Genomic DNA, 15,977 nt, shown 5'->3' with positions numbered 1-15,977 from the left:
CCATCTCACTACAAACAACTCAATTTCATTTCTTTTTAAGGCTGAGTAATATTCCACTGTATATAAGTGCCACAACTTCTTTATCCATTCATCTGTCAATGGACACTTAGGTTGCTTCCATGTCCTGGCTATTGTAAATAGAGCTGCAATGAACATTGTGGTACATGACTTTTTTTTTTAACATCTTTATTGGAGTATAATTGCTTTACAATGGTGTGTCAGTTTCTGCTTTATAACAAAGTGAATCAGCCATACATATACATATGTTCCCATATCTCTTCCCTCTCACATCTCCCTCCCTCCCACCCTCCCTATCCCACCCCTCTAGATGGTCACAAACCACCTAGCTGATCTCCCTGTGCTATGTGGCTGCCTCCCACTAGCTATCTATTTAACGTTTCGTAGTGTATATATGTCCATGCCACTCTCTCACTTTGTCACAGCTTACCCTTCCCCCTCCCCATATCCTCAAGTCCATTCTCTAGTAGGTCTGTGTCTTTATTCCCGTCTTACCCCTAGGTTCTTCATGACCTTTTTTTTTTTCCTTAGATTCCATATATATGTGTTAGCATACGGTATTTGTTTTGCTCTTTCTGACTTACTTCACTCTGTATGACAGACTCTCGGTCCATCCACCTCACTACAAGTAACTCAATTTCGTTTCTTCTTATGGCTGACTCCTTTTGAATTATGGTTTCCTCAGGGTATATGCCCAGTAGTGGGATTGCTGGGTCATACGGAGTTCTATTTTTAGTTTTTTATGGAACCTGCATACTGTTCTCCATAGTGGCTGTATCAATTTACATTCCCACCAACACTGCAAGAGGGTTCCCTTTTCTCCACACCCTCTCCAGCATTTATTGTTTGTAGATTTTTTGATGATGGCCATTCTTACCAGTGTGAGGTGATACCTCACTGTAGTTTTGATTTGTATTTCTCTAATGATTAGTGATGTTGAGCATTCTTTCATGTGTTTGCTCGCAAACTGTATAACTTCTTTGGAGAAATGTCTATTTAGGTCTTCTGTGCATCTTTGGATTGGGTTGTTCGTTTTTTTGATATTGAGCTGCATGAGCTGCTTGTATATTTTGGAGATTAATCCTTTGTCAGTTGCTTCATTTGCAAATATTTTCTCCCATTCTGAGGGTTGTCTTTTCGTCTTCTTTATGATTTCTTTTGCTGTTCAAAAGCTTTTAAGTTTCATTAGGTCCCATTTGTTTATTTTTGTTTTTATTTCCATTTCTCTAGGGGGTGGGTCATAAAGGATCTTGCTGTGATTTATGTCATAGAGTGTTCTGCCTATGTTTTCCATTAAGAGTTTTATAGTGTCTGGCCTTACATTTAGGTCTTTAATACCTTTTGAGTTTATTTTTGTATACCGTGTCAGGGAGTGTTCTAATTTTATTCCTTCACATGCAGCTGTCCAGTTTTCCCAGCACCATTTGTTGAATAGACTGTCTCTCCACCATTGTATTGTTTGGATCTATCCTGGAGAATGTTCCATGAGCACCTGAGAAGAAAGAGTATTCTGTTGTTTTTGGATGGAATGTCCTATAAATATCAATTAAGTCCATCTTCTTTAGTGTATAATTTAAAGCTTGTGTTTCCTTATTTATTTTCATTTTGGATGATCTGTCCACTGGTGAAACTGGGGTGTTAAAGTCCCGTACTATCATTGTGTTACTGTCGATTTCCCCTTTTATGGCTGTTAGCATTTGCCTTATGTATTGAGGTGCTCCTATGCTGGGTGCATAAATATTTACAATTCTTCTTCTTGGATTGATCCCTTGATCATTATGTAGTGTCCTTCTTTGTCTCTTGTAATAGTCTTTGTTTTAAAGTCTATTTTATCTGATATGAGAATTGCTGCTCCAGCTTTCTTTTGATTTCCAGTTGCATGGACTATCTTTTTCCATCCCCTCACTTTCAGTCTGTATCTATCCCTAGGTCTGAAGTGGGTCTCTTGTAGACAGCCTACATATGGGTCTTGTTTTTGTATCCATTCAGCCAGTCTATGTCTTTTGGTTGGAGCATTTAATCCATTTACCTTTAAGGTAGTTATCAATATGTATGTTCCTATTACCATTTTCTTAATTATTTCAGGTTTGTTATTGTAGGTCTTTTCCTTCTCTTGTGTTTCCTGCCTAAAGAAGTTCCTTTAGCATTTGTCGTAAAGCTGGTTTGGTGGTGCTGAATTCTCTTAGCTTTTGCTTGTCTGTAAAGGTTTTAATTTCTCTGTCGAATCTGAATGAGATCCTTGCTGGGTAGAGTAATCTTGGTTGTAGGTTTTTCCCTTTCATCACTTTTAATATGTCCTGCCACTCCTTTCTGGCTTGCAGAGTTTCTGCTGAAAGATCAGCTGTTAACCTTATGGGGATTCCCTTGTATATTATTTTTTGCTTTTCCCTTGCTGCTTTTAATATTTTTATTTTGTATTTAATTTTTGATAGTTTTATTAATATGTGTCTTGGCATGTCTCTCCTTGGATTTATCCTGTATGGGACTCTCTGCGCTTCCTAGACGTGATTGACTATTTCTTTTCCCATGTTAGGGAAGTTTTCAACTATAATCTCTTCAAATATTTTCTCAGTCCCTTTCTTTTTTCTCTTCTTCTTCTGGGACCCCTATAATTCAAATGTTGGTGCATTTAATGTTGTCCCAGAGGTCTCTGAGACTGTCCTCAATTCTTTTCATTCTTTTTTCTTTATTCTGCTCTGTTGTAGTTATTTCCTCTATTTTATCTTCCAGGTCACTTATCCGTTCTTCTGCCTCAGTTATTCTGCTATTGATTCCTTCTAGAGAATTTTAAATTTCATTTATTTTGTTGTTCATCATTGTTTGCTCTTTAGTTCTTCTAGGTCCTTGTTAAATGTTTCTTGTATTTTCTCCATTCTATTTGCAAGATTTTAGATCATCTTTACTATCATTACTCTGAATTCTTTTTCAGGTAGACTGCCTATTTCCACTTCATTTGTTTGGTCTGGTGCGTTTTTACCTTGCTCCTTCATCTGCTGCATATTTCTGTCTTCTCATTTTGTTTAACCTATTGTGTTTGGGGTCTCCTTTTTGCAGGCTGCAGGTTCGTAGTTCCCATTGTTTTTGGTGTCTGCCCCCAGTGGCTAAGGTTGTTTCAGTGGGTTGTGTAGGCTTCCTGGTGGAGGGGACTGGTGCCTGTGTTCTGGTGGATGAGGCTGGATCTTGTCTTTCTGGTGGGCTGGGCCATGTCTAGTGGTGTATTTTGGGGTGTCTGTGAACTTAGTATGATTTTAGGCAGCCTCTCTGCTAATGGGTGGGGTTGTGTTCCTGTCTTGCTAGTTGTTTGCCATGGGGCGTCCAGTACTGGAGCTTGCTGGCCATTGGGTGGCACAAGCTTTGAGACAGAGCTCTCTGGGAGAGCTCTCGCCGACTGATATTATGTGGGGCCAGGAGGTCTCTGGTGGTCCATTGTCCTGAACTCGGCTCTCCCACCTCAGAGGCTCAGGCCTGACACCAGGCCGGAGTACCAAGACCCTGTCAGCCACACGGCTAGTTCAGAGAACCAGCCAGTGAAATGGAGTGGACAGTCGTACTGGAAGGAGAAGGCGCCCCCCGGGAGGAGGACGGTGCAGCAGGTGCCCCTGTTTTCCCAAATTATTTTAAAAAGCCACTATCATTCTCATACCAAAACCAGAAAAAGATAGTAAAAAAATATTTTTAAAAAGAACACTACAGACCAATAACCATCATAAATATAGACACAAAAATCCTCAACAAAATATTAGCAAATAAGATTTGCAATATATAAGGATAATATGCCAGAACGAGTGGAGTTTATCCCAGGAATATGAGCCTGCTTCAGTATTTAAAAATCAATGTAATCCACCACATCAATAGGCTAAAGCCAAAAAAAAAAAAAACTTATCAATAGATGCAGGAAAAAAGCATTCGACAAATTTAACATTGTCATGATAAATATATATCACCAAACTAAGAATGGAAAGTAAATTTCTCAACCTGATCAAAGGTAGCGACAAAAACTCTACAGTTAAGATCATACTAATGGTGAAAGATTAACTGCTTTATTCCAAAGATCAGGGACAAGGCAAGGCTGTCCACTCTTACTGATCCTATCAACATCATAATGAAGTCCTGCACAGTGCAATAAAACACAAAAATGAAGCTAAAAGTATACAGACTGGAAAGGGGTCAAACTGTCTCCATTTGCAAATGACATAATTGTCTATGTAGATAACTTCAAGAAATCTACCAAAAAAAGAACTCCTAAGAATTAATAAGTGAGTTTTAGCAAGATCATAGAATACAAGGTCAACACACAAATATCAATATTTCATATTGGCACTGTACAAATGGAAACCAAAAAATTTTTTAAATACCATTTACAATAGCTACAAAAAAAGAAAATATTTTGGTATAAATCTAACAAAACATGTACAGGATCTGTATGTTTTTTTTTAAAAAAAAAATCAAAGAGGGCTTCCCTGGTGGCGCAGTGGTTGAGAGTCTGCCTGCCAATGCAGGGGACACGGGTTCGAGCCCTGGTCTGGGAAGATCCCACGTGCCACGGAGCGACCGGGCCCGTGGGCCACAATTGCTGAGCCTGCGCATCTGGAGCCTGTGCTCCACAACAAGAGAGGCCCGCGCACCGTGATGAGGAGTGGCCCCCACTTGCCGCAACTGGAGAAAGCCCTCGCACAGAAACGAAGACCCAGCACAGCCAAAAATTTAAAAAAACAACAACAAAAAAATCCCATTAAAAAACATGCTTGTTTTAAAAAAAAAAAATCAAAGAAAATCTAAATACATGAGAGACATACTACATTCATGGTTCATGGGTTGGAAGATTCAACACAGAAAAAAGTGTTGATTCTATTCAAATTCACCTACAGATGTGTATTGGGGGTCCCCAAGGCCACCCCCAGGTACAATGATTCCTAGGATGACTCACAGGACTCAGCACATAGTCACACTCATGGCTATGATTTATTATAGCAAAAGATACAAAGCAAAGAGAAAAGGAGCATGGGCAAACATTGGTGAAAACCAGAAGCCAGCTTCCAAGAGCCTTATTCCCGCAGAGTCTCTCAGGATGCAGTTAATTCCTCCAGCAATAAGATGGAACAATACGTGTAAAGTGTTGTGTAACAGGGAAGCTCATTAATGACTCAGTGCTTAACATTTTACTGGGAGCTGGTCACATAAACACTCTGCCTAACATGGACCAAAATTCCAGACTCACAGAAGGAAAGCAGGTGTTCAGAATAAACCATATTGTTTGCACAAAGAGTTTAGGCACAGTTATCATTAGGGGGGAATTTTACAGCAGTGTAGGGAACTGCTTACCAATCAAGTTCCCAGATGTCAGCCAAAGGGCAACCTTGCAAACAGGCCTTTCTAAGGCTAGCAGCATCATGCCTGTTATGTTAACTCTTTTCTGCACAAGATGTAATTCAATTCCAATCAAACCCTCAGCAGGATTTTTTAGTAGATATAGACAAACTGATTCTAAAATTTGTCTAGAAAGGCTAAGACACTAGAATAGCTAAAACAATTTTGAAAAAAAAGACAGAATAGAGTTGGAAGAATCATGTCACCTCGTTTTAAGACTTACTATAAAACTATAGAAATAAAGGCTGCGATACTGGCAAAGGGATAGATACAGATCAATGAAACAGCATATAAAAATAAGTATAGAAATAGACCCACACAAATAAGGCAAACAGATTTTTGGCAAAGGTGCAAAAGCAATTTAGTGGAGAAAGTATATTTTTCCACAAATGGTATTAGAACAATTAGACATCCATATGCAAAACAATGAAACTTGACTTCAAAACCTGTATACCTTATACAAAAATTAACTCAAAATGGATTATAGATTTAATGTTAAAGCTATAAAACTTTTAGATAAAATATGGGAGAAAATATTCATGACCTAGGTTTAAGCAGAGTTCTTAGACATGACACAAAAATTGCAATCCATAAAGAAAACATTGAAAAACTGGACTATCAAAATTAGAAATTTTTGCTCTGTGAAAGACACAGATAATAGAATCAAAAGACTACAGACTGGTAGGATATATTTGTAAATCACACATCCAACAAAGGATTTGTATCCAGAATATGTAAAGAACTCTCATAACTTGACACAAAGAAAATAAACTACCCAATTTAAAACTGGGCAAAAGACACAGACACTTCATCAAAGAGGATATACAGATGACAAGTATGATGTTCAACATCATTGGCAAATGCAAATTAGAACTATGGTGAGATTCCTCTACACATCTATATGGCTAAAGTTTAAAAAAAAAAACAAACCCAGTGCTGACCAGGAATGCAGAGCAACTAGAACTCTCATACATTGCAGGTGAGAGTGCAAGATGATACGGTCACTCTGTAGCACTTTCTCATTAAGTTAAACATACATTTATCATATGACACAGCAATCCCACTCCTGGGTATTGATGTTAGGAATGAAAACTTATACTCACATAAAACCCTGTAAATTAACGTTTATAGATGTTCTTTTCACAGTCTCAGAAACTGGAAACAACCCAAATGGCCTTCAATGGGTGAAGGGTTAAACAAACCTTGGTACATCCATACCATGGAATACTACTCAGCAATAAAAAGGAATGAACTATTGATACACACAACTTGGACAGATCTCAAGGGAATTATGGTGAGTGATAAAAGTCAATCCCAAAATGTTACAAAGGACAAAAAGAGAAAAACAAATACCATATGCTAACACATATATATGGAATCTTAAAAAAAATGGTTCTGAAGAACCTAGGGGCAGGACAGGTATAAAGATGCAGACGTAGAGAATGGACTTGAGGACACGGGGAGGGGGAAGGGTAAGCTGAGACAAAGTGAGAGAGCGGCATTGACATATATACACTACCAAATGTAAAACAGATAACTAGTGGGAAGCAGCTGCATCGCACAGGGAGATCAGCTCGATGCTTTGTGACCACTTAGAGGGGTGGGATAGGGAGGGTGGGAGGGAGACGCAAGAGGGAGGGGATATGGGGATATATGTATACATATAGCTGATTCACTTTGTTATACGGCAGCAACTAACACAACAATGTAAAGCAATTATACTCCAATAAAGATGTTAAAAAAAAAAGCGGGGGATAATAAACACACACAAATGTTAACACTGTTTGTAGGTTGTGGGATCATAAGTAATTATAATTTCTTACTTTGCTATAATAAATGGGAATTTTGTGCAATAAAAATAATAACAAAAGTTTTTTTAAAAAAAGATTCAGTTCATCATTCCAGCTGCTAGAGATATTTTATCTGTTATCCATTTATTTCCTATCCCTACTCCCAGTTTCATGCCATCTGTGAATTTGATGAGATGATCTTCTCTGTTCTCATCTACATCACTTATAGAAATATTGATCAGAACAAAGTCCACTGGCAGTCTACTAGAAACCTCTTTCTTGCTTGGTAATGATCAGCAATCTTTGTGATCAATTTTACTTATTTAAGATTTACTCAAATTCTACTCTTATCTAATTTACTATTTTGCATCATTTCCATAAGATGACATTTTCATGCTTTGCTGATGTTCAAATATACCATGTCTACCACATTTCCCTGGTCTGTCGCTCCAAAGTGAGCCTGAACCATTACTCTGGTACTTAAAGGATATTAAACTATATTACATTTTCTTCCCAATTGTATAGTAAGACTCTGCTGGGCATATACTATGCCTTATATTTCCTTGCAAACTCCACAGCAATCCTTTCAATTCCATTCATTCAACAAATATTTATTGACACCTACTACGTCCAGGTACTATTCTGGGCTATCCTTTGTTAGTATAAAATGATAATTAAGTATTCATAACAATATTCCCTCAACATCCAACCCTCAACAAACAGCCATCTGCCCTGTTTGGGGCTACAATGTCCTTCCTATTACCCATCCCATCCAAAGCTTGAAAGACTTTGTCACTAACCCCTATCCAAATCACAAGATATACTTTTACAGGATTTTGAGAATGATTAAACTGCCATACCATCATTGCCTTTTCTAGAAATCTCTCTCCTTCCACTGGGTTCTCCGAGTGTCTTATTAATAACATTCTTATAGTACTTAGTATATTCTACTTTGTATTGTTCTTATCTGCCTGCTTGTCTTATCTTGTCCCCTAGGTCATAAGCTCCTTGAGGGCAGGAATCATGGCTTATTCAGCTCTGTAGACCCAGTAAATTTTCACTATGTTTGGGACCTGGCAATGCTGAATGAATAATTGATAAAGAGAACAGCAGCCCCTTAAGGCAGCAGTTGTTAGGCTTACCTGCACCTCCACCAACCAGTCCACGAGAATGGCCCTCATGTCACTGTTGATATCAGTCTGCCTGGTCATGTATTTTTTAAGTATGAACTTTTCCTGGCAGCAAGAATAAAGAAGTGTTAACAAATAAACTCTTCTTGTGGTTCAAAAATTGTAACTTGGGAAAAAATATTTGCAACTAATATCTCAGAAAAAAATTGTAACCTAACATAAGTAATTTCCTCAGGGTTCTAAATCATTATTTTCAGCTGGTATCAGATAGGGGCAGAGCAAAGTATCCTTTTCCAGACAAGTTTCAGTTATCCTTAGGAAATGGACACACATGATATTTAAGTGTCAGGGTGGATATTGAGGAGCCCAGGAGAATATGGAATATGGGCAGGAAGACACCTATGACTATAGATGAATACCAAAGAGATTCTGCCCCTTCTTTGCAATTCAGTCTAAAGCACAATACCAGGCTGTGTAGAGGAGTCCTTCTCAAACTTTAACATGCATATGTGAAAGATACTTGGGGATCTTTAAAATTCACATTCTAATTTAGAAGGTCTGGGGTGAGGCTAGGTTTCTGCATTTCTTTCTTTTTTTTTTTGAATTTTATTTTGTTTATTTTTTTATACAGCAGGTTCTTATTAGTTATTGATTTTATACATATAAGTGTATATATGTCAATCCCAATCTCCCATAAGACCCCCAAGTGAAACCAATACTGCTGAGCTAAGGCTCGCACTTTTAGTATAGTAAAATTATCTCTTGCTTCCTCCAAGGTATACTAGAAAAGGTACAGGCTCTGGAGTCAGTTAATCTATTGCTGTGTCTCTAGAGAGAAGATGAGATATTCATCCTTCCTCTTATGCATGGCCTGCTAAAATTCTAGTTAGTAGATAACCTTGGTCCCATCTGTTCCACTGAGAGACAGAAGAAAATTTGGAATTGATGAATATTAGTGGTAAAAGAGACTGGCAGATTTCAAAGGAGAAAGAAAATTTCACCAGGTTGGAGAGCTGGAATAAAAGGTCTGGTTTTACGTATGATGCCAGAAACTTGCATAGAGAAGGGAAAAGATCCCTAAGAGCAGTCACTCAGAAAAAGCCCGCTTGACAATTTTTGTGTCTGAGATTACATCCTCAGCAATTAGAGGTGTAGGTTTATGGTCTCCAAGGTAATTAGACTTTAGTTCATATCCCAGATCTACCACATACTATTTGTGTTGACTGAGCAGTTTCCCCCAACTATGAAAAGGAGATAATAATACCTACCATCATGAAGTTATTGGGAAAATTAAACAAGATAATGTTTATAAATCCCTTAGCACAATGTTTAACTCATAGTATGCTACCAGTAGATGTCAGTTGCTGCTATTATTGTTTTCATCATCATTATTACCTCCCCTTTAAACGTGCATTTGAAGGATGTGTGATGAGAAAATGAGAACTGGAAATCATTGCCCCTCACCCTCACCACCTACACACCTCTCTCTCCTTCATGTAACTGAAGATATCCTTAATATATATTGAGTTGAAAAATGGATCATTGTGGTCCTTGTCAACATCCTCCAGTGGGGTCATCTGCTTGGAAATCACCAGAAAGACATATTAAGAGAAAGATTCCAAGAAAAGCTTAGCACAACACATACATAAAAAATGACTCCTTTCTTCCCACTGTCATCTTCTCCTAAGGTTCCTCAAGCCTTATATGTCCTGGGCCATAACAGAGCACCCCTTGGTCCTGTAATCCTCATACTGTTGAGCAACCAAGAAATGCTTAGTCCTCCTGTACACACCTGCTCTGCCCTAAGAACCAGACACTATTTTTACAGGTAAGCTCAAGATTCTCCAAGAAAGACATTCTTGTCTTACCCTTTCAAATTGTGTCACCTGTCTTCTTAGGTCCCTTGTTATGTCTCAGTGCTTTGATCTGGCCCAGTTCATCTTCCTGTTAGCCTTTTCCTCCCTTCTACACCTTTAACCAGGTTGTTCTGCCTACAAGAGGGGTCTTTCTTCTCCTGCTTGCCAAATCTCATCCCTTAGTCCTTCCAATTTACAACTTAAAAACCATCTTCCTTGGAAGATGCCTCTGTGAACTTAACCCATCTTTGGCTAAGGTCCAATGTAATGCAGATTGCAATCACTAAGAAAGGCAATTTCCTGAAAGAAATTGTCTAACCACTACTGAAAAGCGTATATATACATACATACATACATACATACATACATACATACATATATATATATATATATATATATATATATATGTATGTATGTATGTATATTTACACACACACACACACACACACAGTATTCCAGACCCTTGGGGGTATTCCTGGAATAAATACTTTCTAATTGCTCAGGTACATCACTACTCCAATCACGAAGTCAAGAGATTCTACAAGGCCAACTTGATTTAATACCAATTGCTTAGGAAGGCAAAAAAAATCTCCTTGCTAGCAGCCACCTCCAGGACAACAAAGAACACTTCATCTAATTTAAGAAGAAAGAAAGCAGAATACCTCCTTCTCTGATCTCTTGTCCTGAGATGAGAAAGGTTTATTGGAACTGGATCCACAAGTACTGGACTGGCTTGTGGTACTGAACTTGCCCACACTGGACACGGTGACAGTGCTGGACAAGCCTGTTCTAGAGTCAGGGGCAGTGGTGGACACATGTGGGCTGGTTTCAACTTGGAGGATGATGAAATCTTTGAGAAATGTGTCTTCTTTGTGAGTGAGATTCTTTTGCAAGGCCAATGGCTCCTTGGAAGACAAGTCTTTCTCACTGCTGGGCTTCTCCTGCAAGGCCAAGGGCTCCTTCAGGATAGCCTCCTCCTCAATTGTGGGATTCTCCTGCAAGGCCAAGGGCTCCTCGAAGAGGGTCTCTTTCTCACTCGTGGGCTTCTCCTGCAAGGCCAAGGGCTCCTTCAGGATAGCCTCCTCCTCAATTGTGGGATTCTCCTGCAAGGCCAAGGGCTCCTCGAAGAGGGTCTCTTTCTCACTCGTGGGCTTCTCCTGCAAGGCCAAGGACTCCCTCAAGATGATTTCCTTCTCAATGCTGGGATTCTCCTGCAAGGCCAGGGGCTGCTTAATAAGGGACTCCTCTTCACTGGTGATGTTTTCTTGCAAGGCCAACTGCTTTTTCAAGAGGAACACCTCCCCCTGAGCAGTGGGCTTCTTTAAAGATAATTGCCCCTCTATGCTCACTGCCACCTCAGTGGAGAGCTCTTCCTTCAGAACCAATGGTTTCTTGAAAAGGAATTCCTCTTCAGTGGTGCTTTTCTCCTGCAAAGCCAACAGTGCCTTCAAGGAGTCCTCTTTGTTATCAGTCTTCTTCTGCAAGGCAAAAGACTTCCTGAAGAGGGACTCATCTTTGTTGGTAGGTTTAACATGCAATGAAAATGGCTCCTGAAAGGAGAATTCCTCCTCAGTGGTAGACCTCTCCTCCAAGGTCAACTGCTCCTTAATATATGATTCTTCTTCAGTGGTGATATTCTCCTGCAAGGCCAATGGCTTCTTTGAGAGGGACACCTCTTGCAGAGTGGTGTGTCTCTCTTTCAGTACAGATGGATCCTGGAAGAGGAACTCCTCTTCAGTTGTAGACTTTTTTTTAAAGGGCAACAGCTCCTTAAAGAGTGACTCCTCTTCAGAGGTAGTCTTCTCTATGACCAGTGGCTTCTTTAAGAGGAACGTCTTCCCCTGAGTGATTTGCCTCTTTTTTAAAGATGCCGGTGTCTTGGTAAGAACTGCCTCATCAGTTGAAGACTTCTTCCTAAATGACACTGGCTCCATAAAGGAGGAGTCCTTACCTTCACCAATCATATTCTGCAAGTCCAACTGTTCTTGGAAGATAGGCATCATCATTTGAGTGGTACACTTTTTCTTCTTTAAAGATAATGACTCCTTGGTAGAGACTGCCACATCTGTGGTATGTTTCTTCCTAAATGACACTGGCTCCATAAGAAATTCATCTTTACTGTCTATATTCTCCTGCAATGCCCATAGCTTCTTCAAGAGGGCCAAATCCCCCTGAATGGTGTCCTTCTCTTGCAGTGCAGATGGTTTCTTCAAGAGGGACTCCTCCTCAGTGGCAGGCTTTTTTTTAAAGGATAATGGCTCCTTAATGAGTGACTTCTCTTCAGAAATGGTCTGCAATACTAGTGGCTTGGTCAAACAGGACATCTTACCCTGACTGGTACACTTCTTCTTTAAAGACAACAGCTTATTAGAGGAGGTTGCCTCCTCAATGGTACGCTTCTTGTTAAAAGCCAAAGGCTCCTTTAAAAAGGACTCCTCCTCAGTTGGGGTCTTTCGCAAGACCAACGACTTCTCCAAGATGGACACCTCCTCCTGAGTGGTGTGCTTCTCCTGCAATGCTGATGGCTCTTGGAAAAGGGACTCCTTAGGGGTAGGCTTCTTCTTAAAGGATAACGGCTCCTTAATGAGTGACTTCTCTTCAGAGGTGGTCTTCTGTAATACTAGTGGCTTCTTCAAGCGGTACCTCTTCCCCCGAGTGGTACGCTTCTTCTTTAAAGGTAATGGCTTCTTGGAAAGGGTTGCCTCCTTAGTAGTATGCTTCTTCCTCAAGGAAATTTGTTCCATAAGAAATTCATCTTCACCATCCTTTTTCTCCTGCAGTGCCCCTGGCTTCTTCAAAAGGGTAACCTCCCCATCAGTGGTGTGCTTCTCTTGCGACACAGATAGCTCCTGGAAGAGGGACTCCTCCCTAGTGGTAGGCCTCTTTTTAAAGGACAATGACTCCTTAATGAGTGCCTTCTCTCCAGAGATGGTCTTCTGCAATACTAATGGCTTCTTCAAGTGGGCTATCTTCCCCTGAGTAGTGCACTTCTTCTTTAAAGATAATGTCCTTGTGGTGAGGGTTGTCTCCGTTGTGGTAGGTTGTTTCTTAAAAGCCAATGGTTCCTTAAAGATGGAATCCTCTTCAGTGTCGATCTTCTCCTGCAAGGCCAATGATTTCTTCAAGATGGACACCTCTTGTTCAGTGGTGTGCTTCTTTGGCAATGCAGATGGTTCCTGGAAAAGGCACTCCTTCTCAGTGGTAGGCTTTCTCTTAAAAGACAACAGCTCCTTAGCGAGTGACTTCTCTTCAGAGGTGATCTTCTGCAATACTAGTGGCTTCTTCATACAGGACACCTTCCCCTGAGTGGTACACTTTTTCTTTAAAGACAACAGCTTCTTGGTGGGGGTTGCCTCCTCAGTTTTAGGCTTCTTCCTAAAGTTCGTGGGCTCCATAAAGAAAGAATCCTCTTCAACATTGATGTCCTGCAAGGCCAACTCCTCCCTCGTGCAGGACTGCTTCCCCTGATGTGTGCACATATTCTTTAAAGATAATGTACTCTTGTTGATGGCTGCCTTCTCAGTTTTATGCTTCTTCCCAAAAGTCATTGGCTCTACAACATCACTGTCAGTCTCCTCCTGCAAGGACAGTGGCTTCTCCAAGAGGGACACCTCCCCCTGATTTGTGCCCTTCTTTAATGACCTCTTGATGAGGATTGTATCCTCAGTAGTGGGTTCCTCTTTTAAAATGAAAGGCTTTTTGAAAAGAGATGCCCCCTCAGTAGTGGGTGTCTTGGAGCTGGTAGGTGTCTCCAGAATGAGCGGTTTATCTATAATATTTGGTACCGTGGTGGTTGAGACTACTACTGGTGAGAGTTCCAGCTTATACCTGTAAAGGAAACAATGTCTGGGTAAGAAGCATGTAGTTCCTAGAATCCTCACCTACCATCTCGTTTTGTCACTATACTTACTAAATGTATGGAAGTGGAAAGGGCTTCAACCCCAAGAGACAGACTAGAGGGTAAAAATCAATGGGTACCATAGTAAATCAACTAAGTAGCACACAGTATAGTTTCTATGACCTAGGTCCCCATACTTTTCTAAAAAAATTTCCCTGAAATCATGTTATTTATGCTTTCTCATATATGATTTATTAACTTTATTTATATACAAAGGCTTTTATTATAATACTTACCACACTGTATGAGTGATTGGCTTATATATGTCTCCCTCACTGGCTGTATTTATTTGTCTTTGTCTAACAGCACCAGGCACCTGATAAAATTCAGGTTGAAATTAATATTGTTTGAAGGCTTATGAGAGAGGATTATAAGAGAGTAAAAGGCTTATAAGAGAGAGTTGGGCTGGTACTTAACGTTCATGGTATCTAACTATATTCCTTTCACTCTAGGCTATTTACAAGATGTTTTCCTAGTGGAGATAATAAAAAAGACCAAACTAAACATTTGTTCACATGTGTCAGATGCAAAGCTTTGTTTTGAATAGGACTGCATATCCAATCAGAGTGACTAACCTGGTGTGACCAAACCTCTGGATGACTAGAAATCAGAATAAGAAAAGGGAGAGGATTAAAGGTAAATACGATCAGTCTGAACAAGAGTAAGTACCTTCAAAAGACTAGATATTATATGATTCCTTTTATATGAAACATCCAGAGGAGACATATCCACAGAGGTATATCCATAACAGAAAATAGGTTGGTGGTTACCTGAAGCTGGGAAGGGGTAGGGAGGAGGGTAGAAAGGGACTGGGAAAGAGAAGGGACTATGGGTATGAGTTTCTTGGCAGGGGGGTGCTGAAAAAGTTCTAAAATTAGATGGTGGTGATGGCTATACAACTCTATAAATATAATTTTTTTTTTTAAATTACTGAATTGTTAAAAAAAAAGAAAAGAAAGTGCCTCAAAAGGTTCCATCTGACCAGATAGGTTCCAGGTGCCTCCTGATGAGAACTTTTAGAAGTAGTCTTCAGATAGTCTAGTTATGATAGAGCATGCATTCTGAGTCTAGACTGCCTGGCTCCAAACCCTGGCTCCTCCATTTACTGGCTGGGTGACCTTGGGCAAGTTAATGCTCTATGCTTCACTTTTTTCACCTGTAAAATGAGGGTCATAATATTACCTCCTTTATAGAATTATTGTAAAGATTTGAGCAATTGATATGCATAAAAACACTTAAATCATTGTTAGAACAATTACATGCCAATAAATCAGATAATTTAGACAAAATGGACAAATTCTTAGGGAGATACAAACTACCAAAACAGACTCAAAAACAGAAAATCTGAACAGAGCTATAACAAGTAAAGACACTGAATTAATAATCAAAAACTACCCACAAAGAAAAATCTAAGCCCAGATGCCTTCACTGATGAATTCTACCAAACATTTAAAGAAGAACTAATACCAACATTTCACGAACTCAGGAAGAGGTAAGAATAGTTCCCAAGCCATTCTATGAGGCCAATATTATTCTGATACCAAAAACAAAGACATCAGAAGAAAACTCAAGTCTGATATATCTTATGAACACAGATGCAAAAATCCTCCACAAAATACTTGCAAACCAAATCCAGCAGTATATAAAAGGATTATACACTGTGACCAACTAGGGTTTATCCCAGGAATGCAAAATTAGTTTAACATCTGAAAATCAATTCATGTTATCACACCATATTAATGGAATAAAAACGAAAGCTACATGACGAGATATCTCAATAGATCTAGAAAAATCATTTGACAAAATTCAATACCTTTTCATGATAAAAGCACTCAACAAACTAGGACTAGAAAGGAGATTCCTTACCTATGAAAGAACGTCTATGAAAAACCCAAAGCTAATATCATAGCTAATTGTA

General features: G+C 39.4%; 1 protein-coding gene across 3 annotated transcripts in view; it reads right to left on the bottom strand.

The window, feature by feature from the left end:
* Positions 1-15,977, bottom strand: part of CCNB3 (cyclin B3) — a 60,764-nt gene that overhangs the window by 30,008 nt on the left and 14,779 nt on the right. For 2 of the 3 annotated variants that reach the window (XM_068534036.1, XM_068534037.1), the window contains exons 5-7: positions 10,824-13,989; positions 9,787-9,885; positions 8,318-8,410 (exon numbers count right to left, since the gene is read on the bottom strand). In XM_068534036.1, the coding sequence (XP_068390137.1) occupies positions 8,318-8,410; positions 9,787-9,885; positions 10,824-13,989 (3,358 nt within the window). The remainder of the gene's footprint in view (positions 1-8,317; positions 8,411-9,786; positions 9,886-10,823; positions 13,990-15,977) is intronic. The other variant, XM_068534038.1, reaches the window with a different exon arrangement.

Source organism: Eschrichtius robustus, chromosome X (assembly GCF_028021215.1).
Source record: "Eschrichtius robustus isolate mEscRob2 chromosome X, mEscRob2.pri, whole genome shotgun sequence".
Classification (NCBI taxonomy): Eukaryota; Metazoa; Chordata; class Mammalia; order Artiodactyla; family Eschrichtiidae; genus Eschrichtius; species Eschrichtius robustus.
Note: the sequence above shows the minus strand (reverse complement) of the source record. Positions and strands in the feature narration are given on the sequence as shown.